The 22136-nt window shown below is 63.2% G+C and overlaps 1 protein-coding gene across 3 annotated transcripts in view; it reads left to right on the top strand.

Annotated features, from left to right (window-relative positions):
• The window catches only part of SH3BP2 (SH3 domain binding protein 2), a 35518-nt gene extending 14113 nt beyond the window's left edge, over nt 1-21405 (top strand). For 2 of the 3 annotated variants that reach the window (XM_052641850.1, XM_052641851.1), the window contains exons 2-13: nt 11227-11366; nt 12481-12583; nt 14175-14292; nt 14496-14566; nt 15788-15876; nt 16105-16173; nt 17619-18261; nt 19279-19402; nt 19610-19665; nt 19906-19987; nt 20453-20512; nt 20840-21405. In XM_052641850.1, the coding sequence (XP_052497810.1) occupies nt 11231-11366; nt 12481-12583; nt 14175-14292; nt 14496-14566; nt 15788-15876; nt 16105-16173; nt 17619-18261; nt 19279-19402; nt 19610-19665; nt 19906-19987; nt 20453-20512; nt 20840-20977 (1689 nt within the window). In that variant the 5' untranslated portion in view covers nt 11227-11230 and the 3' untranslated portion in view covers nt 20978-21405. Of the gene's footprint in view, nt 1-3586; nt 3677-11226; nt 11367-12480; nt 12584-14174; nt 14293-14495; nt 14567-15787; nt 15877-16104; nt 16174-17618; nt 18262-19278; nt 19403-19609; nt 19666-19905; nt 19988-20452; nt 20513-20839 lie in introns of those variants that run through there. The other variant, XM_052641849.1, reaches the window with a different exon arrangement.
• The last annotated feature ends 731 nt before the right edge of the window (nt 21406-22136 follow it).

The raw sequence follows: 22136 nt of genomic DNA, 5'->3' as shown, positions 1-22136 counted from the left end.
GGACTGGGGGCTGAGAAACACAGAAATGTGTTCTCAGGGTCCTGGAGGCCAGACTCCAAAGTCAAGGTGTCAGCAGCACCCCGCTCCCTCGCGGGGCTCCAGGGCGAATCCTTGCTTCCTTCTCTGTCTTCCAGCTTCCTGGGGGCTGCCTACGGGCCTGGGCTCCCTTGGTTTATGGACACACCGCCCCAGCCTCTGCCTGTCCCTCCTCTGTCTTCTCTCTCTCTCTCCCTCGAAGGCACAGCGTGAGGGATGACTCGCATATATTGTGAGAGGATTGCCACAGTAGATCCAGCCAGCATCTGTCTTCTTATACCGCTACAGTGAAAAGAAACGGAAGAAACAAGCGTTTTCTTGTGATGAGAACTCGCAGGATGTGTTCTCTTTCCAGCTTTCCTGTGTATCGCACGGCAGTGTTGGCAGGCCACCCTGCCGTCCATCGCTTCCCTAGGATTTATTGATCTTACGACCGGAAGTTTGAGCCTTTTGGCCGCCTTCCTCCAGTTCCCTCTCTTTCCACTCTCTGCCTCTGGTGACACAAACCTGACTTCTTCCTCGAGTTCTTCCTCTCTCGTCTGTTATAAGGACACTTGCTGTTTCATTTAGGGCCCGTCTGGCTAAACCAGGGTGAGATCCTTAGTCACGTATGCGAAGATCCTTCCCCAGTTAAGGTCAATCACAGTTCCCAGGGACTAAGACTTGGACATATGTCTCTGGAGGCCCCCATTCAGCCCATGACACGGGGTGACCCTGCCCCTACACCACCCACTCCCTCTGCCCAGCTGGGTGGCACCCTGGCCCGAGTTCCCGGGACTCCTCGCATCCCTGCACCGGAAGGCAGATTATAGTGCCAGGCGGAGAGAAGAATGGGCTCAGAGAGGAGGGGAAGGGCTCGGGGGCCGTGGTCCTGGAGGGTGGGGACCAAGTAGGTAGGGCCCTAGGCTGGCTGTGGGTGGCCCCGAGCCCTTCGCAGGGACTGATGCAAAGCATCTTATTTTGAGAGCTTGAGGTTTTCACCAGTGGAGGTGCCAGTCACCCTGCCCTGGGCACAGGGCCCTCCCTGAGCCTGCAGGCTCTCCTTGGCACAAAGGTGGCAGGCGGGCACCAGGCTGGGCACAGGGGCCCTGGGAGACCGAGGTTGCCAGGGCTGTGGTTCCAGTCCCCACACCTCTGTTCCCTGGCCGTCGGCTCGGGCAGCGCCCTGCTCTGTCAGGCCCCGCATCCCTGTGGTCAGCGCGGGTGAGTGGGCTGTGACCACCAGGGTGGGACAGGCTTCAAGGCCTGCGGCAGGGGTGGTGCTGCGTCGGCCTGTGCCTCGCTCCAGAGCAGGCCGAGGACCCTGGAGCCTGCAAGGCTCTCTTTCGCAGGCTGACGCCCGGCCCCTGCCCAGCAGCTGGCTAGTCCCACCCACCCTGGTAAGTGTCTGGCTCGGTGGGTGGTCCCCAAGCCTGGAATTTAGAGGCAGCCACCCTGGGAGGCTGGGGGAAGAGCTGCAACTTGGGGAAGGTGGGGTGGGAACCAGAGCTTCCCAGAGTTGGGAACCCAGCCCCACCCATCTTACTGCTTGGATGATGGTTATTCTGAGTCTAGTGGGGCGGGGTGGGGGCGGTTCCTGCTACTGGAGGAGGGGCTCTGAACGCCCTGTTTCAGGAACATGAAGTGAAATGAAGTGAAAGTCCCTCAGTCGTGTCTAACTCTTTGCGACCCCATGGACCATACAGTCCACGGAATTCTCCAGGCCAGAATACTGGAGTTCTAGCCATTCCCTTCTCCAGGGATCTTCCCAACCCAGGGATCGAACCCAGGTCTCCCGCATTGCTGGCGGATTCTTCACCAGCTGAGCCACCAAATAAAAGCACCGTTATTTGCTGCAAGGATGAATTGCTGCCTGGGGAGATGGGACGTCACTGGGAGAAACTGGTAGAAACTGGGAGGCCTGGAGTGGGGAAAGATGGGAGGTCACTGGGAGAAGCCGGGAGGCCTGGAGCGGGGAGAGGTGGGAGGTCACTGGGAGAAACCAGGAGGCCTGGAGTGGGGGCCTTGGGAATCCTGGCCTCGGCCTCCGCGAGGCAATAGGGTGGGGGAAGGGACCAGGGTGATCTGACCTCCGTGGAGACCCCGCGGCTCCTGAAGGTGTGGTCCTCTGCCTGCTCCCACCTCTGCCTGCACAGGACAGAGGCTGGCTGGGGCCCCCTCCCCACTCTGGGCAGGCTGTGAGGGTGGACGGGAGGAGGCCCCCCTTAACCTCCCTGCCACCCCTTGCCCCTGGGCTGTGGTCAGCTGTCTGCCGTAGGCGCAGTCTGCCCACGGACCCTGGCGGGCACGGAGGCTGACGCTGGCAGGGGAGGCCAGGGTGCCCCCTGAGGAGAGTGACGATGCACAGACCCAAGTTCCCCATCCAGGAGACAGCGGGGCGGGGCGGGGGTGTGTGTCTGAGGCCCGAGCTGGACACCCAGATGTGTGTGCGACCAGGTGCCGGCAGGCCGGCTGTAGGTGCTTGCCCTGGGACAGCTGCTGGGCTGGACAGGATGAGCCTCTGCAGTGTCTGAGGACCCGCCGGTCCCCTCAGACCCTGCAGCCGCATGGCCCCAAAGTGCTCCATCCCCCAGCTGGTGCTGGGAGTGGGGGCGGGGGACGGACCTTGAGACTGGAGCTTAGGGGAGGGGAGGGGAGGCAGTGGGCATGGGGCTCAGTGCCCAGCAGCTTGGGCTGGACTCCTCGCTCCCAGCTTCCTGGGTGGGGGAGGGAGCCCAGCTTAGAGGGGCAGAGCAGGCCTGGGGTGCGTGGGTGGGCTGCATTGTGAGTGGGACCCGGGCAAGGGCCAGGCAGTGATGGAGCACGCTTGGCCACTTGGGGTGTAAGTGCTTTCTAGCAAGCCAGGTGTTTGCTGGGGAGCTGCGAGTGTGCCCCGTTGGGGTGTGTGAGCCCAGCTGTGTCACAGAGGCTGTGCCTGGCGTGGGCGTAGGAGGGGCAGAGAGGCCTGGGGAACATGGAGGGAAGGCTGGTATCCCATCCGTTCTTCATCCCTTGGGGTCAGAGGACAGAGAGGCAGCCACTTCGACACGTGAGTCTCCTGGTGTGAGAGGCGCGGGCCCCTGTATCACAGTGGCCTCCGGAGGCGGAGCTGCATGGCAGAGTCTGTGTTCTGGCCCGTGGGGTGCCCCGGGAAGGTCGTGACTTTGTGTGCGGCTGTCTTTGGGGCCAGGGAAGCCGGGCTTGATGCCCTGGAATTTGGGGCTCCCGATTGGCTGGGAAGAAGCCCAATCTGCAGAGGTGGCCTTGGGGTGGGGACAGGACCCTGCCAAGGGGCTTCCTCCCCGAGGCGGGGGGTGGTCACAGCTGGCCTCATCCTGGGGCCTGCCCACAGTGGGCACAGCTGAAAGCCAGCAGGCCAGGCAGCACTGGGCCTCACAGGAAGTGCTGGCTACCTGGGGCTGCCCAGGGCCCCGGCAGCAGGAAGTCCTCGGCGGGGAGGAGCCCCAGCGGCCATACGGCCCAGACACAGGCAGCGGGCGGCTGTCAGCAGGCGCGAGCAGGCGCCTCACCTGCCTGGGGATGCTGGCCGAAGCCCCACCCCATGGCCCCTGAGCTGCATGGCCTTCCTGGACCCCAGGACACCTGCCCCGAGGCCGTCAGCAGGCAGGAAGAGAGCCATGTGCTGGCTCAGCGCCACCAGGTCAGTGGGGCGGCCCCGGCCCAGGGGACTTGGGAGCTTGTGCTGGCCCAGCACCTGTAGAGCTGCTCTGGGGGGCCCGCGTGCGAGCCCGCACCCACCCTCCTTGGGGCGGCGGCGGCGGGATGCACAGGACCCTGGCCCCGAGCCCCAGGAGGAGAGGCAAGGCCAGGGGTGGACGGGACAGCTGGTGGGAGCCCAGGGCCTGCGCCGCTCGGCCGGCAGCCTGCAGAAGGCCCCGGGTCAGCGTGGGCCTTCCAGCGGACATCGTGCCCTGCCCGGGGGGTGTGGACACTGGGTCCTGGGTGCACATGCTGTGAGTGTGATGGTGTGTGTGAGTGTGCCTGGACTGGAGGAATGCAGAGCCGTGTGAGCCCCGTCGCCTGCCGGCCCCCCCACTCCCGTCCTGGAGCGCCATGCCCCGTGCAGGAGTGCCTGGCAGGGGGCTCAAGAGCCTCGGGGTCTCAGGGACCCCACCCCGGGTCGTGCTTCCTCCCTTCCCCTGGCGCAGCTGCTCGCCGGCCTTCGTGGAAGATGGTTTTTTCTTTTGGTTTCCATTCTTTTATGGAGAAAGATTCAGGGAAGAGGAAGGGGGAGGAGCAATTGAAAGGGGAGACTGAACCCAGAGGGGCTGGGCCCTGCCCCTCAGGCGCCACCTAGCGCCTGCTGTGTGCCCGGGTGGGGGCGGCAGGGTCGTGTGGCTTGGGAGTTACTCAGCACCTCTGACCCTCGCTGTCTTCACCAGTGGGCACGACGCTGGTTCACACGTCAGGGGGTGCTGGGGTGGGGTGGTGACGTGGGCGATCCCTGAGAAGCAGGGGGCCTGGCACACAGTGACCTGGGGGAGGAGCAGCGCTGTGCGGTTTAAGGAGCGGTCAGGCCTGGCGCTGGACGGGTGCAGGGCTGTGGGGAGGTGCTGGTGGCTCTCATCTGCACCCAGGCTGCCTTGCCCAGGGCACAGGGTCCCCCACGGAGGGTCCTCTCAGCCCCTGGAGGCTGTGTGTGTGAGCACACCACGTGGGAGTCGGTGCGTGTCTGTGAGTATGTTTGAGTGCAAACTGGTGTGTGTGAGGGTGAACACACGTAAGAATGAACGTGAGCATGCACACGTGTGGATGAGTGTGTGCCTATGTGTGAGTGTGAGCAGCTGAGCGAGTCTCTGTGTGCACTGGAGGGCATGTGTGGACATGGCATGTATGAGCATGTACAGGTAGGTGTGTGTGAGTGTGCATCTTCAGGCATGCATGTATAAGCACGCACGTGTGCCTGTGGCGAGTGAGTGTGTGCGTAGTTGTGAGTGTGCGAATGACCACCCTGGGGACCCGGTCTCTTCCCCCCTGGGACCCTGGGAGCCCAGGCCTCCCCTCTCTGCGGCGCTCGCAGCTGGGCAGCCGGTGACCACTGACGGGAACCGCTAGCGCCGCGGTCGCACGAGGCGCCGGCTCCCTCGCCACAGCCAGGGCCGCAGGTTTGCAGGTGTTAGGGGAGCCGAGCGAGCCCTGCTCTCATGCACTGGTTCACACGGTGCACACGTGTGTGCACACAGGCCGAAGAGCACGCACAGAACCTTCTCGCCCGCGCCGCGTGGCTCACGCATGCATCTTGCCTGGGCGTGCAGTCCATGACAGCGGCTGGGTGTGTGGGCCTCTGCAGGGGATGGCCACATGCCCTGGGGACTCACACCCCAGGGGGAGGGGGAGCCACAGAGCCTGCACTTCCTGGAGCCCAGTGGGGCCGTCTTTGCGAGGAGGAGCGGTTTTCACCTGCCTGCTCTGCTCCAGTGCTGCAGCCTCGGGCCTCGGTCCCACAGACCAGTCTCAGCTTTCAGAGAAGGTGGGGGTGAGCACGGAGCAGAGACCAGAGAGCTACCTGGCGCTGGGCTCCTGGGCAGGTCCCAGCGTGGCGGGGCAGGGCCGGGGGCCCAGAGGATGCAGGGGCCTCAGGACAAGCCGGCCCTGCCACGGTCCACCCTCTGGAGGGGAGCAGCGGAACGGGGGTGTCTGTCGCTGAGGCAGGGATGCTCCCAGGGGAGGTGACGGTGGAGCACAGGCAGGCCTGCTGCCGGGCCAACCGGTGGACACCAGGAGCAGAGGGGTCCTCGGCCAGGTGAGACCAAGCCCTTCCCAGGCCTGTGCCGCCTGGCCGCCGAGCTCACCAGGGTGGGACTGCGGGGCCGCCCCAGCTTCTTCCCCTCCAGGTGCGGAGCCAGAAGGAGGGGTGGGCCTCGTCAGTCCTCAGCTCTGCCTCCAGCGCCCCCGCCCCAACAGAGATTCCAGGTCTCCTTACAGACTCGGGGGGAGGAGGCGCTGGAGTGGGCTGGGGGCTCCGTGTCCGCTTGCTGCGGCTTCCAGGCCACCTGCAGTCCCCACCACCCAGGGCAGCAGCATTTTGCTCCTCCCGTGGGACAGCCTGGTGCCCCTTCTGTGCCCGGGTGCCCCCTCTTAGGTCGGGGAGGACCCCTGAAGAAGGGAAAGCTGAGCTAGCTCCTGTCTTGTTTTTGGATTGTTGCTGGTGGAGAGAAATACGACGGAGTTTTGTGTGCCCATCTGCTGTCCTGCCGCCTTGCTGAGCTTGTTTACTATTTCTAACATTCTTTAGTGGATCCCTGGGGTTTTTCCTGACCACCTAATCTCTGAACAGTTTTGCTTTTTCTTTTCCAATCCACATAGCTCTTATTTCTTCTTCCTGCAAACTCTTATTTCTTCTTCCTGGAAACTCTGGCTCAATGGTGAACAAAACTCTGGCTCAATGGTGAATAAAAATGTCCTTCCCTTGTTCCTCCCTGGAGAGGAAGCTTTCGGTCACTCACCACTGATCGTGATGTTAGCTCAGGGTTTTTCATTGATGTTCTTCACCAGGTTGAGGAAATTTCCTCCTACTCCTAGTTTGTTGAATGTTCTTAAAAAAAAAAAAAAGTTGCCTGCGCCGGGTGTTAGGTGTGGCACACGGGATGTTTAGTGTTTGTTGCTGCACGCGGGATTTCTTTCCTTGCGGCCTTCGAACTCTCAGTTGGGGCATGTGGGATCTAGTTCCCTGACCAGGGATCTAACCTTGACTCCTTGTACTGAGAGTGCAGAGGATTAGCCACTGGACCACCAGGGAAATCCCTATTGAGTGTTCTTATCCTGGAGAATGGCCAGATTTTGTTAAATGCTTTTTCTGCATCCATTGAGACAGTTGGAGCTTCCCTGGTAGCTCAGCTGGTAAAGAATGAGCCTGCAATGCAGGAGACCCCGATCGATTCCTGGGCCCAAAGATCCCCTGTAGAAGGGATAGGCTACCCACTCCAATATTCTTGGGCCTCCCTGGTGGCTCAGAATCTGCCTGTAGTACAGGAGAACTGGGTTTGATCCCTGCATTGGGAAGATCTCCTGGAGGAGGGCATGGGAACCCGCTCCAGTATTCTTGCCTGGAGAATCCCCATGGACAGAAGAGCCTGGCGGGCTACAGTCCATGGGGTCACAAAGAGTCAGACATGACTGAGCGACTAAACACAGCACGTTGAGACGGTTGTGTGGTTTTTGTACTTTATTAGATATATGAGAGAAGGCAATGGCAACCCACTCCAGTCCTCTTGCCAGGAAAATCCCATGGATGGAGGAGCCTGGTAGGCTGCAGTCCATGGGGTCACGAAGAGTCGGACACGACTGAGCGACTTCCCTTTCACTTTTCACTTTCATGCATTGGAGAAGGAAATGGCAACCCACTCCAGTGTTCTTGCCTGGAGAATCCCAGGGATGGGGGAGCCTGGTGGGCTGCCATCTATGGAGTCGCACAGAGTCGGACACTACTGAAGCGACTCAGCAGCAGCAGCAGCAGCAGCAGGAGCAGCAGCAGATTGATATATTGTTGTTGTTCAGTTGCTCAGTCGTGTCCAACTCTTTGAGACCCCATGGACATGCCAGGCTTCCCTGTCCTTCACCATCTCCCAGAGCCTGCTCCAACACATGTCCATCAAGTCGGTGATGCCATCCAATCACCTCATCCTCTGTCGTCCCCTTCTCCCGCCTTCAATCTTTCCCACCATCAGAGTCTTTTCCAATGAGTCGATTCTTCGCATCAGGTGGCCAAAGTATTGGAGTTTCAGCTTGTGCATGAGTCTTTCCAATGAATATTCAGGACTGATTTCCTTTAGGATGGATTGGTTTGCTCTCCTTGCAGTCCAAGGAACTCTCAAGAGTCTCTTCCAACACCACAATTTAAAAGCATCAATTTTTTGGCGCTCAGCCTTCTTAATGGTCCAGCTCTCACATCTAGACATGACTACTGAAAAAACCATAGCTTTGATTAGAAGGAGCTTATCGGCAAAGTAATGTCTCTGCTTTTTAATACGCTGTAGGTTTGTTATAGCTTTTCTTCCAAGGAGCAAGTGTCTTTTAATTTCATGGCTGCAGTCACCATCTGCAGTGATTTTGGAGCCCAAGAAAATAAAATCTCTCACTGTTTCCATTGTTTGCCCATCTATTTGCCATGAAGTGATGGGACCGGATGCCATGATCTTCGTTTTTTGAGTGTTGAGTTTTAAGCCGGCTTTTTCACCCTGCTCTTTCACCTTCCTCAAGAGGCTCTTTGCTTTCCGCCCTAAGGGTGGTGTGATCTGCATATCTGAGGTTATTGATATTTCTCCCAGCAATCTTGATTCCAGCTTGTGTTTCATCCAGCCTGGCATTTTACATGATGTACTCTGCATAGAAGTTAAATTAGCAGGGTGATATAATGTATTACATGCTTTGAATTTTGCTTTTGGAGGGTTTTTTTGGCCTCAACACCAGCTTTCGAGATCTTAATTCCCCCACCAGGGGTTGAACCCAGGCCCTGGCAATGAAAGCGCTGTCTTAAGAACTGGACCACCAAGGAATTTTCTACATTCTTTGAATTTTGACTGTTAAATCAAGCTTGCATTCCTAGGTTAAATCCCACTAGGCGTGGTCTAGAATTCATTGTGTGTGGTGCTGGATTCACCTTGCTAGTGTTTCGGTGAGGAACTTTACACTCATAAGGGATATTGGTCTGTAGTTTTCTTGTGAGGTCTTTGGTTTTGGTATCAAGGTAATGCTGGCCTTTTAGAATGAGTGCCTTCCTCTGGATTTTGGCAGTTTATGAAGGACTGGTGTCCGTTTGGACCAACTCTTGAGGGTTGAGTTAGCTCAGTTGTAAGAGGAAGCAGTGGAAACCCAGTGGACAGAGGCCTGAAGGTCGGAGCGTGGTGGATTTGAGTAATGCCGGCCCTGGGCCTGGCTGGTGCAGGCACATGGGAGGTGGGGGGCAGGAGGAGAGCCCATGAGAGAGGTCCACAGGGGCCGGATCCGGAAGGGCTGGTGGGATGTGAGCAGAGCAGCGATGGGCATTGGGTGTGTGTTAGAGAATGTGCCGAGGGGAGGGTGATGGAGGAAAGAGACTGGAGGCCCAAAGGGAAGCGAGGAGAGGAAGTGGTGGCACTCAGAGGTGGTGGAGAGGGGCACAGGCAGGGGGGCTGGGGTGGAGGCAGCCTGGGGGGCTGGGAATGCTGTTGGGAGGCGTTGGCAAGGGCACTGTGAATGGGCACGGAGTGAAGGGAGGCTGCTGGGAGAGGCCAGGGCTGGCTGCACTGGCCTGACATGGGAGTCGGTAACTAGGGGCAGGCAGCCAGGTGGGAGCAGGGCTGAAGCTAGACCTGCCCTCTGCTGCCCGTGGCGCATGTTAATCGGCAGTAGAGGAGGCAGAATGGTGGGAAGGCCATCAAGGGCCTCTGCCAGCCTAGGGGGTCTCCTGGGAGAGTGCCCACCGCCTTCCAAGGAGGTGGGAGTTGCCCAGGACCAGACCCCTGACTCCTGCGGGGAATCCCGGGTCAGACCAGCGCCGCAGCCTTCCCCGGAGCGGGCACTCTCGCCCACCAGCCCCGCCTGAGCCGAGAGGCCGGGCGGCCCTCGCCCCGACTGACCAGAACCCCTCAGGGTGGGGTCCGGGGAGAAAAAGGCATTTTCCCGAGGGCTCCGCCGCGCGGAGCCGGGTGGGGCGAGGGCCTTCTAGCCGCGGGGCCGTGAAGCCGGCTGCCCGTTCACCTCTGAGGCTTCCTGACTCCGGGCGGCCCCCTCGGGCGTCCTCCTCGCGCCAGTGCACCTCCTCGCTCGGGGCGGCCGGGGGAGAAACGGAGGGCCGGGCGGGGCGGCGCCTCACCTGCCGCGGGCCGCGCGAGGGGAGGAGCCGGGGGCGGGGCGGTCCGGGTGGGGGCGGGGATACCCGGACGAGCTCCGGGCTGGGGGCGGGGCGAGGGGAGGAGTCGGGGGCGGAGCGACCCGGACTGTGGCGGGGCGAGGGCGGGGCGAGGGCGGGGCCGGGCGGGGCCGGGCGGGGCGAGGGCGGGGCCGGGCGGGGCGGCCGGCCTGGGCGCCCGGCCGGGGGCGCGGCGGCATGGCGGGCGCCGGGCTGCGGCCGTGGGCCTGGGCCCGCCGGGAGGCTGGCTCTGGGGCCGAGGCGGCCGCCGGGGTGCGCGGCCCGGGGCCGTGTCGGTGCGCACAGGGGAAGCGGGTGCAGGCTGCCCCCCCGATCCCAGCTGGGCCCGCCGCGTGGACATCGTGAGTACCGAGCGGGACCGAGCCGGCGCTTCCGGCGAGAACAAAGGCGGGCTGGCGGGCGGGGGCCGGCCCCCCGCGGGTCTAGGGGCTCCGGGCGGGGCGGGGGCCCGTCTGTCTGCCGGCACCTCCTGGGGCAGGCACCAGCGCGGGGCCCTCTTCTCCCTACCCCCGCGGTGCTCTGTCCTGTGCCGGCCGGGCGGGCACGGGGGTGGCGCGCTTTTGTCATAGCCTCCGCTGCTGCGGGACGCAGGACCGAGGGCTGGCTTTGTGTGCAGGGGAAGCTGGAGGGGCAGCCCTCGGGACCTGGGCAGAGGCCGAGGCCGGGGCCCCAGGGAGGAGTAGGCGTCCGGGCAGACGGGAGGCAGCCAACGTTTGGTGGAGCACTCAGGTTTGCCGAGAGCAGTGGTTTTCTCTGGGTGTGTGTGTGTGTCTGAGGATGGGGCAGCAGTTCCAGTAAGACTGGGCTTCTGGGTCTGACCCTGACTCCTCCAGCTTCACTGTGGACCCAGGAGGGACCAGGTGCAGGTGGGAGGGGGCCAGGCACTGGAGATAACAGCACAGGGTCGGGGCTGCAGTTCAGAGGGACCAGGAGTAGAGGGTGGGCTGGAATGTGACTGGGCATTGAGGTGCCTCACAGAGGAGGGCATCTCAATCTTCGATTTGAGGGACGAGTAGGAGTTCTCCATGTGAGGAGGGATAGCAGTCATTCCAGGCGCAGGCTGGAAGTGTGAGACTGGAAGAGCCTGCCGGATTTCTGGGAGAGCGGCTGGAACAGGAGGAAGAGGCTGTGGAGTGGGGTCCTGGGATGGAGGGTCCTGTGTTAACCCCTAGGCAGGCAGCCTGTCCCCAGTGACTGCACTATGTGGTCCCTTCCTGAGTGATGCCCCAGGCTGACGGGGTGTATCCCAGCCAAGCCAATACACGGTTGTCGTGGCCACGGCCGGCAATAGTGTGTTCCCATCCCCAGCTAAGACACGTCCCCTTCCCTTTGTATTGTAGCTTCATGGCGGCCGAAGAGATGCACTGGCCTGTGCCTATGAAGGCCATCGGTGCGCAGAACTTGCTCACCATGCCTGGGGGTGTGGCCAAGGCCGGCTACCTGCACAAGAAGGGCGGGACCCAGCTGCAGCTACTCAAATGTGAGTCTCCTGTGTGGGGGTGGGGGGCATGAAGGGAGGCCCCGGGGATAGGGCTGAGCCTTCTTGGGCCTCTGTGGCAGGTAACCCGCCTTCCTGAGCCTCTGCTTCCTTCCTTGCCATGGGCCCTCTGGAGTTTCCCGTCTGTTTCTGCTCATGCACTCCCGTGCCCTGAACTTGTCCTTTTTAGCCCCCAGGGCTGTGGGAGGGTCTGTGGTGATGCAGCTGGGGGAGACTGGAGGGCATCGGACACACAATGCTGACCAGCTGGCCAGGAGCTATGGGCCCTTGTTGGTCTGGTAGGTCTGGCTTCTGGATGGTGCCCTCACCGTATCAGTTTGGTGTTCAGTGAATCAGTCACTCTGTCCGAAGTGAACCCATGTGCCAAGCCAACACCCATCTGGGTGCTGGGTCTCTGGAGAGCTTCATGAGACCGGGGCTCTGGTCCCTAGGACAGCAGACTGGGAGAGGGGGAGCCCCCAGGCCCGGGAGGTGCCGGGCTTTGAGACACTGAAGGCCCAAGAGCATCAGGGCCTTGTCTGTCCCTCTGACCAGCTGTGAGGTCCCATGGGGTTGCTCGAGCTCTGCCCTCTGCCAGGGACTCCCTGACCCTGTGCTGCCTGGTTGAGGTGCCCCAGGCTGACTGGTTCGGTGTCTCCCTTCTCCTCTTCTGAACTGGAGGCTCCAACGAGGGCCTGCAGCTGAGCTGCTCCCGGGCCTAGGAGGAGCTGCTCAGGGATGGGGCTCTCACCATCACTACCTGGGGTCAGCTCCATGTTGGGCGATGGGGGTGGGGCGCTCTTGTTGGCAGCATCTCTGGGGTTTTTTGCCCCCACCCTCGTTCCACCACCTCCCAGCAGCTGGGCAGCACCAGCAAGGTGGCTCTGGCTTCCCTGGCTGCTGGCCCTGTCTCTGCCCTTCCTTGAGCCAGCTTTAGTCCTTGTTCCTAGGCGCCACACAGTCCCCTGAATCTCCCCCTGCCCCCGGAGGGACCTGCATGCCCATCGACCTGCTGCCCGTGTAGACTCTGGCCTGGAGCCACCCTGGGCCTCTGGGCATGGTCCCCAGAGTGGGGCCTGCCCAGGACTGAGGCTCACCCGCCCCGCCCCGCCCGCAGGGCCCCTGCGCTTTGTGGTCATCCACAAACGCTGCATCTACTACTTCAAGAGCAGCACATCCGCCTCGCCGCAGGGCGCCTTCTCGCTGAGCGGCTACAACCGGTAAGTGCCCTGCTGACCGTGCTGCCGGCTGCCGGGGCCAGCGGCTCCCGCCGGCTCCCACTAAGGTGGGCCCAGGCCTTCCTGTTTGCGACCCCAGCCCTTTGGACCAGCCCCACCTCTGCCAGTCCCTCCTCTCCTGAAAGCCAGCCCTCAGGGTTGGCCAAGGGCCTGGGGCGAGGCGAGGGCCTCCTCCAGGGTTGGAACTCTCCAGAGTCTCCCTCAAGCCCTCCTTCTTCCCCACGCCTCGCCCTCTCCCCCACTGCCACCTCCTTTTGGCCGGGAGCCCAGCCTGCTGGCCCAGGCTGTGCGCTGGGGCTTTAATCAGCCACGAGCCTGCCCCCCAGGGGCTTTGTGACTAATGGTCCGCTGGGCCGTGGACCAGGTGCCCGGATGGGATGGGGCGTGTTGGCGTGTGCGGGCCTGCCCTCAGCCTCGGAGACCTGCGTTGCAGGGTGTGATTCCTGGCTCTAGGTCTTGGGGTCACACCACCCAGGCCTTGGGGTCACTACATTCTGGTCTCCTGAGGAGGACCTAGCCTTGTCTGCCTGGGGGAACCCACGGGTCCCATGGTGTCAGTGGCAGGACGGGGACCCTTGGGAAGTGATTCTGGGCCTTTGTGCACATCCTGGCTTCCAGCCCAGTGGCAGGTCTGCAGGCGGAAGACAGGGGAGGCTCCAGGGCCCTGTGGCTGCCAGTGGGCACGGGGGCTGTGGAGCTCTGGGGTCCTCTGAAGAGGGACATTTTTTTTCCTGCACCTGGAATATTTTTTATGGTATGAATCTTTTTTTATACAACTTTAAATACATTTTTTACACATTCTGATATTTAGTCCTCACAACAGTTCTGTATGATAATCAGGGATGACGTTGCTGTCCCCGTTTCACAGATGAAGTAGCTGAGACTCCAGAAGGTTAAGGGGCTCGGCCAGGTTGGCCAGGAAATAGCCAGAAACTCAAGTGCTCTTCTTTCTGTTTGTCTCTCTGTGCCGTAATGACAGGAGCTAGAGGGACATTTGTTTTCCCCAGACATACCGCCTGGAGCCTGGTGGGGGTGCCGCCTTGCCCCAGGGTATGGTCCAGGCCCCCTGATGGCACCTGCCTGGGTGCCCAGCCTGACCGCATGCCCCGGGCAGACGTGATCGTTCCCTGAACCCCACGTCTCGGCTGCAGGAACAGCCATGGTCACTTTTCTGAAGTGCTCTGGGGCACGCTGCCTGGGAACGGGTGGGGCTGAGGCTGACCCGAGCCCTGTGAGGGTCCCCCAGCAGGCAGGCCAGGGGTTAGGCGGGGCCCCAGGCATCCAAGTAAAGTCTCGCTGCGGGGCGCAGCGAGGGTGGCATGTCCTTGACTCGGAGCCCTGCCCCACTGCTTCCTGGACGCCCTCCTGGATTGGCACTGTCTCTCACTGTGCACCCTTGCCCACATGCTTCCCTCTGCTGCCAGCACCCAGGCCCCCGGCATGGGGGCGGGAGGAGGATGGCCATGTTCCTGGGGACGTGGTGCTGGGGGCCAAGGCCTGTCCAGGGGCCGGTCTGTCCTCAGGCGGTCCCTGTGGGCGGGGAGCAGATGGTGACCACTGGCACTGCTCTCAGGGTGATGCGGGCGGCTGAGGAGACGACGTCCAACAACGTCTTCCCCTTCAAGATCATCCACATCAGCAAGAAGCACCGCACGTGGTTCTTCTCCGCCTCCTCTGAGGATGAGCGCAAGGTGCTGGGGGCGAGGAACAGGCACGGCCCCCATGCAGGCCCTTGCACTCAGGGTGGCGGTCTCAGGAGGAACCCTGGGTGGGCCGGCGGAGGGCCGCAGCACCAGAAGAGCCGGCCTTGGGGGTTGATGCAGACCGGCCCGAGTGGGGAGGGCAGGGCAGGTGAACGCGGGTCCTGCCCGCTGAGGCCCTGGCTCACCTGCAGAGCTGGATGGCCTTGCTGCGCAAGGAGATTGGCCACTTCCAGGAGAAGAAGGAGCTGCCTCTGGACGCCAGGTGGGCGGGGCCGGGGGCGGGGTGGGCGGGGCCGGGGCCTGGGGGTGGGCGGGGTGTCCCTCGGCTGGGCCAGGACTGTGAGCTGGCCCACAAACCCCCTGGGGGCCGGGCCCAGGGTCTCCTCCTTGAAGGCTCTTCTCCAGGTGCCACCTGGGCTGCGTGTGGGGTGTGCTCCCGAGTGTGTAAGCCTGAGTGTGCGTGCGCCCTGTCAGGGGCGTCTGTGCTTTTACCTGTCCAGCCAGGAGGCCCGGATTTGTAGTGGCTTAGTCCTTTGGGTTCCCAGCCCCCTTCACGGGGGAGTGAGTCCCCAGGGTGGTGGGCCAGCCCGTCCGGGTCTTGCTGACTGCATGGGGAGGCTGGCTCAGCAGGCAGACGGTCTCTCTGTGTGGGAACAGCATCTGCCCGATCCTTTCAGAGATGAGGATTCCAGCAGGCCCCTGCCAGAGCCTCAAGGGCCGGTGCATCGGCGGCCTGAGGCCTGGCACCAGGCTGGGCAGTCAGGGGGTGCGCCTGTGGAAGAACCACAGTGGGGCTGAGAAGGCAGTCGCCGCCCGCTCCAGTCTCCTGTCGTCTGGGCGTCTGCGTGCGCCTCCCATCTGCGTGTCTGCGTGTCTGCGTGCGCCTCCCGTCTGCGTGTCTGCGTGCGCCTCCCGTCTGCGTGTCTGCGTGTCTGCGTGCGCCTCCCGTCTGCGTGTCTGCGTGTCTGCGTGCGCCTCCCGTCTGCGTGTCTGCGTGCGCCTCCCGTCTGCGTGTCTGCGTGCGCCTCCCGTCTGCGTGTCTGCGTGCGCCTCCCGTCTGCGTGTCTGCGTGTCTGCGTGCGCCTCCCGTCTGCGTGTCTGCGTGCGCCTCCCGTCTGCGTGTCTGCGTGTCTGCGTGCGCCTCCCGTCTGCGTGTCTGCGTGCGCCTCCCGTCTGCGTGTCTGCGTGCGCCTCCCGTCTGCGTGTCTGCGTGCGCCTCCCGTCTGCGTGTCTGCGTGCGCCTCCCGTCTGCGTGTCTGCGTGCGCCTCCCGTCTGCGTGTCTGCGTGCGCCTCCCGTCTGCGTGCGCCTCCCGTCTGCGTGTCTGCGTGTCCAGCTCTTTTCTGTGTCCACACGTCTCTGCGCATGTTTTTCGTGTGTTCTGTGTCTGCATTCCCACTCCTGCGTTGGCGTCTGTCTGCGTGTCCGCGTGTGTGAGTGCGGGAGGCCCCCTGCCCTGTCCTCACTGTCTGCCCCACTCTCAGTGACTCCAACTCGGACACGGATAGCTTCTACGGCGCCATCGAGCGGCCGGTGGACATCAGCCTGTCTCCGCACCCCACAGACAGCGAAGGTAAGATGCGTCCAGGGGCCCAGCCCGCAGCTCTGCACAGCTGGCTGCTGCCCAGGAGGAAGGCATAGCTGACTGGCCTGCCTGCTCTGCCCCTTGGGTTTTCCCAGGCAGCCTGAGTGTCCTGGGTATGGGCTCCCTATCCTGGCCCCTGCCTCCCTGAGCGGGTGGGATTCGGAGGGCCCTGCCCGGCAGCCTCGGACCTGACGCCCCGCCCCGTCTGCCCCGCAGACTACGAGCATGACGACGAGGACGACTCATACTTGGAGCCCGACTCCCCCGAGCCCGGGAGGCCCGAGGGTAGGTGGGCCGGGCCTGAGGCTTGGGTAGCGCTTGGGGTGGGGAACGGGGCCTGGGGGCTGGACGGAGCCCCCCAATCTGGGAGTGGTCGTCCGGGTACGGCTCTGTGTGGGCTCTGGCCTGACGGTCTCCACCACCGGCCTCAGTTTTCCTCCTTCGGCTCAAGGGTTTGGAGGATCAGACCAGGAGAGGTTGACTCTGGTCTCTGATCTCCTCCAGTTATCCTGGGGTGGGAGAGGGGCGGTTCAGGGATAAGCTGGCGGAGCCGGGGACGGAAAGACTAGCCCTCTGTGAGCACCTCTGGTGGCCACGTGGTCACTCACCACCCCATCCAGCCTCTCCTCCCAAAGCCAGGGCGATGGGCTTGTACCTGCATCACTGGGAACACGAGGAGGGGTGTGGGAGGACCACGCCCCTGTCCTGCCCTCTGTCTTGTCACTTCTCTCTGTCCCCTGCCTTCTGTCTCCCTGCTCACTAGTCCTTCCCCCACCCTGTTCTCCTCCCCCAGCTCCTCTTGCCCTTCTCGCTTTCATTATCCCCGGGGACCTGGCCCAGTTCTTCCAGCCCGGCCTACCTGTTCCTTGACCTGTTCTCCAATGACCTTGACTTTTGCTTTCCTTAGTCTCCTCAGGGCCTCCTCTTAGCTCTTGTTGTTGTTGAGTCTCTTAAGTCATGTCTGACTCTTTGCGACCCCATGGACGAGGCTTCCCTGTCCATCACCATCTCTTGGAGCTTGTTCAAACTCCTGTCCATCAAGTTGGTGATGCCATCCAACCATCTCATCCTCTGTCATCCCCTTCTCCTCCTGCCTTCAATCCTTCCCAGCATCAGGGTCTTTTCCAATGAGTCAACTGTCCACATCAGGTGGCCAAAGTACTGGAGTTTCCGCTTCAGTATCTGTCCTTCCAGTGAATATTCAGGGTTGATTTTCTTTAGGATGGACTGGTTGGATCTCCTTGCAGTCTAAGGGACTCTCGAGAGTCTTCCCCAACAGCACAGTTCGAAAGCATCAAGTCCACTCAGCGTTCACTAAATCTCTTGTAGCAGCTTGAACGTGTCATGAGCAGACCCAACCTGTCACCCCCCCGCCAGCTCCCGCCCTTCCTCCTCGCCTGTCAGTGGGAGTCCCAGCCGCCCTCTGAGCCCAATCCTGGGAGGCTTCCTGGTCTCCTCTCTCTCTTTTGCCTTCCCCTCTGGGAACGTGATGTGGCACCTGGGCTTCGGGAAGTTTTGCCCAGGCTTCAGAGGGCATCTGGGGTGGGCCCAGTGGCGTGAGGCGGGGCAGACCCAGAAGGAAGGCCACACCAGGAGTGCCAGGCATGGGGGGCGTGGGGCGGCCAGGCTGCAGGGCAGAGGCCCTGGCTGTCCACTGCCCCCCAAGGGGGTGCAGCTGCAGCCTCCAGCGGGGGACGCCCACTTACCATGTGGCTCTCTTTGCTCTGCAGATGCCCTGATCCACCCGCCGGCCTACCCTCCGCCCCCTGTGCCCACGCCCAGGAAGCCAGTCTTCTCTGAGGTGCCCCGTGCCCACTCCTTCACCTCCAAGGGTCCAGGCCCCCTGCTGCCACCCCCGCCCCCTAAGCGCGGCCTCCCGGACACCGGCCCGGCCCCCGAGGACTCCAGGCGGGAGCCGCCGGCCCTGCGGTGGGTGGAGCCCGGTTCCAGGGTGCCCACCGTCTCCCGGAGGATGAGTGACCCCCCACCCAACATCTTGCCCCCCGGGCCCAGCCTCCGGAAAGCCCCTTGCTTCCCCGAGAACAGCAGCCCCAGCCTGGAGCCCCGGATCCCCGTACACGGGGTCAACCCCTCCAGCACAGCCACAGCTGCCTCCTGGAACTGTGACAAGCTCAAGTCCTTCCACCTGTCCCCCCGGGGGCCGCCCGCCCCCGAGCCTCCGCCTGTGCCAGCCAACAAGCCCAAGTTCCTGAAGATGGTAGAAGAGAGTCCCCCGGGGGAGGTGGCCAGGCCTGGACCCCGTGTGCCCCCCGTGGCTCCCCGGCCGCCTCCGCTGAAGCTGCCCGTGCCCGAGGCTGCAGACCGGCCTCCCGTCCTGCCCCGGCCAGAGAAGCCGGCGCTCCCGCACCTCCAGTGAGTCTGTGTGGCACAGGACACCCCCTGGCCTGGGACACCCCTCCTTGGCATGTTTACCCTCTGGTGACCCCGTTTCCCTGCCCCTGGCTCTCAGCCCATGTGGGTGCCAGGTGGCCCTGGCATGTGAGGAGCAAGGCTCCTCGATTGCCCTCCTGCCTAGACTGACCGGCTGCCCCTGAGGCCTGCTCCAGACCATGTGGGCCTCTTTGCCGGGCAGTGCCGGGAAACACGTGTCGTGGCAGCCCTAGGCCGTGGGGCCCTTGGCGGTGAAGGCTCTGGGTCCACGGGGCGACCCCCGAGTGTATGCTCCCCCCCGGCTCTCCTTGGGCGCCCTTTACTGTGTCTTGCGCCCCGCAGGGCTCTGTCAGCACCGTGCCCGTCAGGACGTCCCTGGTGGTTCTGTCTTGTGAGGGGTCGCAGAGTCGCAGGCCGGGTCCCTGTGTCAGGCTCTGGGCCTGGCCCTGAGCGCCACAGGGCTGCCTGGGCCATAGCCAAGCGTCCACAGCACAGCCGCACACACAGCCTGGCGGCCCATCCAGGGTGGCCTCCCTGAATCCTCCCTGGAGCCCTGGAGGCTAAGGAGCATGTGGCCACTCGTGAGGGCGTGTCCCTTTGGCTCGGGCTGTTGGCATCTGTTCTTGTGGCTGTCGGGCAAGCGTGGTTTGGCTGAGGCCACAGGGGTGGTCCGTGGCAGGGAGACTGCCCTCAGACTGGGGCCTTTTCCCGCAGCATCCAGAGCTCAGGATGCCCCGGGCCAACGATCCCAGCTCAGGCTTCCAGGCCTCAGGCAATTTCTGCTGCCCCAGGGCGGTCAGCACGGATACCCGCCACCCCCCCACCGCCCCCGTCCTGGAGCTTCACGGTCACAAGCCTTTGACGGCTGCCGGGGCTTCAGGCGCCAGACCCCCTGGTTTCCGAGGCTCGGTGTGGTCACTCAGAGGGCGAGAGGGGGTCACCGAGGGGAGCGGGGCATTGCCCCACGTCTGACCGGCCTCCCTCTTGTCTCGCTCCCAGGCGATCACCCCCTGACGGGCAGAGTTTCAGGAGCTTCTCCTTTGAAAAACCCCGGAAACCCGTGCAGACTGACACGTCGCAGGCGGACACTGGCGGGGAGGGCTCCGACGATGACTATGAGAAGGCGAGGCTGGGTTGGGGGGTGCCCACATCTCAGTCGTCGGGGGAGGTGGGGGGTTGCCGGAAAGCTGGGGGCTCTGGGGCTAGAGGGTCGAACCTGGTGCAAACACCTGGCTCTCAGCACAGCCTGGCAGCCAGCGGGGAGGAGGGGGCCCCCACCCCCAGTCTCGGGCCATGACCCTGATCCTGACCCTTGACCCTGACCACTCAGGTGCCACTGCCCAGCTCAGTCTTCATCAACACCACAGAGTCCTTCGAGGTGGAGAGGTCAGTGTGCAGTCCGCCTTTCTCCACGGCCTCGTGTTGGCAGACCTGAGGTTCTCTGCTGGGGCCCGCCGCCCCCACCTCAGGTCTTCCTGCTTTTCTGTTCCCCCCCTCCGACTCCCGGGCTCTGTGCATCTGTCCCCGTGGCCCCCGGTGCTCTCGGAATGGGGGAGGTGGGTGGGCTGGAGGGTCCCTGAGAGCTGCTCGTGGGCGGCTCCCCTCCACGCAGCCGTGTCGTCGTAGGCTCTTCAAGGCCACGAGCCCCCGGGGGGTGCCCCAGGACGGTCTCTACTGCATCCGGAACTCCTCCACCAAGTCGGGGAAGGTAGGCACCCAGGGAGGTGGGCCTGGGGGGTCACATCACCGTCGGGAGTGATGCCCGCCCCCCAGCACGGGCACGAGGCAGGAGGGAAAGGGTGGGGTTCCTGTTCCTGCACCTTGAAGGGGGGCTTCTTGAGGGTGGTGAGCCTGGTGGGACGCCTGCTGGCTCTGCCCAGGCCCCTCCAAGGGTGACTTGGGTGGCCGCCCTGAGCCTCGGTGGCCCCGTGACTATCAGTGTGGACCAGACACGCGGTGCTGCCACTGATGCCTCACCCGACTCTAAGGGCGGGAGCCCTGGGGTGAGGGTGCCCCCGGCGACCCTGCTCTCCGCGTGTGGGGCCGTCCTCCCCCGCGGACACAGCCTTGACTCTGCTGCCCACCGGCTCTGTGTCTGAGGGGCCCGCTCGGGGTCTAAGGTCATTGTCTTCCTGAGATGAGCAGGCCCTGTGCTGCGCGCTTCTCCCTGCAGGTTCTGGTCGTGTGGGATGAGGCCTCCAGCAAGGTGAGGAACTACCGCGTCTTCGAGAAGGTGAGCAGGTGGCCCCGCGGAGGGCCCCGGGCAGGAGGGGGAGCCTGCTCTGGGGCCTGGCTGGGGTCCCAGGAGTCTCCCTGGTGGAGCGCAGGCAGTGGGCACTCAGAGGCCCGTGCCTCCAGACACCCCTCCCCCCCCCCCCAGTCCCGGCCCAGCTCTGTCCCCCACGGGCCCCAGAGGAGATGGGGTGACCCACCCCCGACCCTAGGCTTATCTGCAGACCTTGCCGGCACCCCCTGGGCGGGCGTTGCTGCCGAGCACCCCGTTTCACAGGGCAGGCAAACGGGCCAGCGCCCCCCTTGACCCTGCCCCCCTCCACCCCAGGACTTGAAGTTCTACCTGGAGGGCGAGGTCCTGTTTGTGAGCGTGGGCAGCCTAGTGGAACACTACCACACCCACGTGCTGCCCGGCCACCAGAGCCTGCTGCTGCGGCACCCCTACGGCTACGCCAGGCCCAGGTGACAGCTGTGCTGCTTGGCACTGCGCAGAGGCGACCCCGTCAGCCCTGGCCCCAGGCCACGCAGGAGGAGGCTGGCCCACATGGGAGGCTGGGCCTCCCCAGCGGACATCTCAGAGGAATCTCAAGGCCAGGCTCCGCCCAGCAGGCTGGGTCCTGGGGCCAGGCCAGGCCCTGGGCCCCAGAGGATGGGGTGGGGCTCTCCCATCTCACCCTGCACACTGCCCAGGGGCCCAGGACCGAGCCCGGGCTGGACTTCATGGACAGGAATGGAGGTCCCCCAGCACACCCACCCTGCACTGGGCTGGGAGGTCGGCAGGGCTGGCGTATTTGGGGTGGGGGGACGGGGGCTGGACCCCCCAGGAACGTTACAACACAGGCTCCGTGTGGGGCCGGTGCTGAGCAATAAAGCACAGATGACCGTTGCACCGTGGCCAGGGCTAACTGAGTACCCACTTCAGAGTCTAAGCAGTGACCTCGGCAGGTCAGCTCGCCCTAAATGGTGGTCTTGTCTTCTAGGTGCAGGTTGCTAAATGGCTTGCTCTTGGGTGCACAGCTGGTCACAGGACAGGACCCCAGAGTCAGACAGTCTGTGTTCAAAGCCTGTATGTGAAGGGTCAGGTTCTGCTGCCATGAGTCCTGTCCAGGGCAGTGAGGCTGCAGAGCTGAAGGCCCCACATGTCTCTAGTTGAGTCATTCGCTGGATTAACCAGCAGTTGGGAGACAGCCGGGTGGGAGGCTCTCCCAGCGTCCACTGTCTTCGGCAGTAGGGTCTGCAGGGGCTGGGAGCTTGGAACCCAGCTGGGGGTTCCAGGAAGGCTTCCTGGAGGAAGTGATGGCTACAGTGCAGTGGGAAGAGTGGGCCCCCTGCAGGCCAAGGATGGGTGGGGACAATGGAACCAGATGCCCAGGTGCTTCAGTCCGTACTCAGCGCAGGCCCAGCCCTGAGTACCTCCGTGCTTCCTGTTGTGGATTCCAGCAGGCTGGTCTCCCTGGTGTGACCATCTGGGGTGACTTTCTTTTTTTTTTCCCATAAAAACAAGCTCAGCTGGTGTCGGCTGTCAGGGAACCCAGGGCTGTTTGATCCTCCACACAGCCCTCTTTTGCTAGGAAAGAGGAATTTGCTGTGTAAAACCCAGGCCATGAGAGCACTTGCGCCCACTG

The sequence above is a fragment of the Budorcas taxicolor genome, chromosome 6 (assembly GCF_023091745.1).
Source record: "Budorcas taxicolor isolate Tak-1 chromosome 6, Takin1.1, whole genome shotgun sequence".
NCBI lineage: Eukaryota > Metazoa > Chordata > Mammalia > Artiodactyla > Bovidae > Budorcas > Budorcas taxicolor.
Note: the sequence above shows the minus strand (reverse complement) of the source record. Positions and strands in the feature narration are given on the sequence as shown.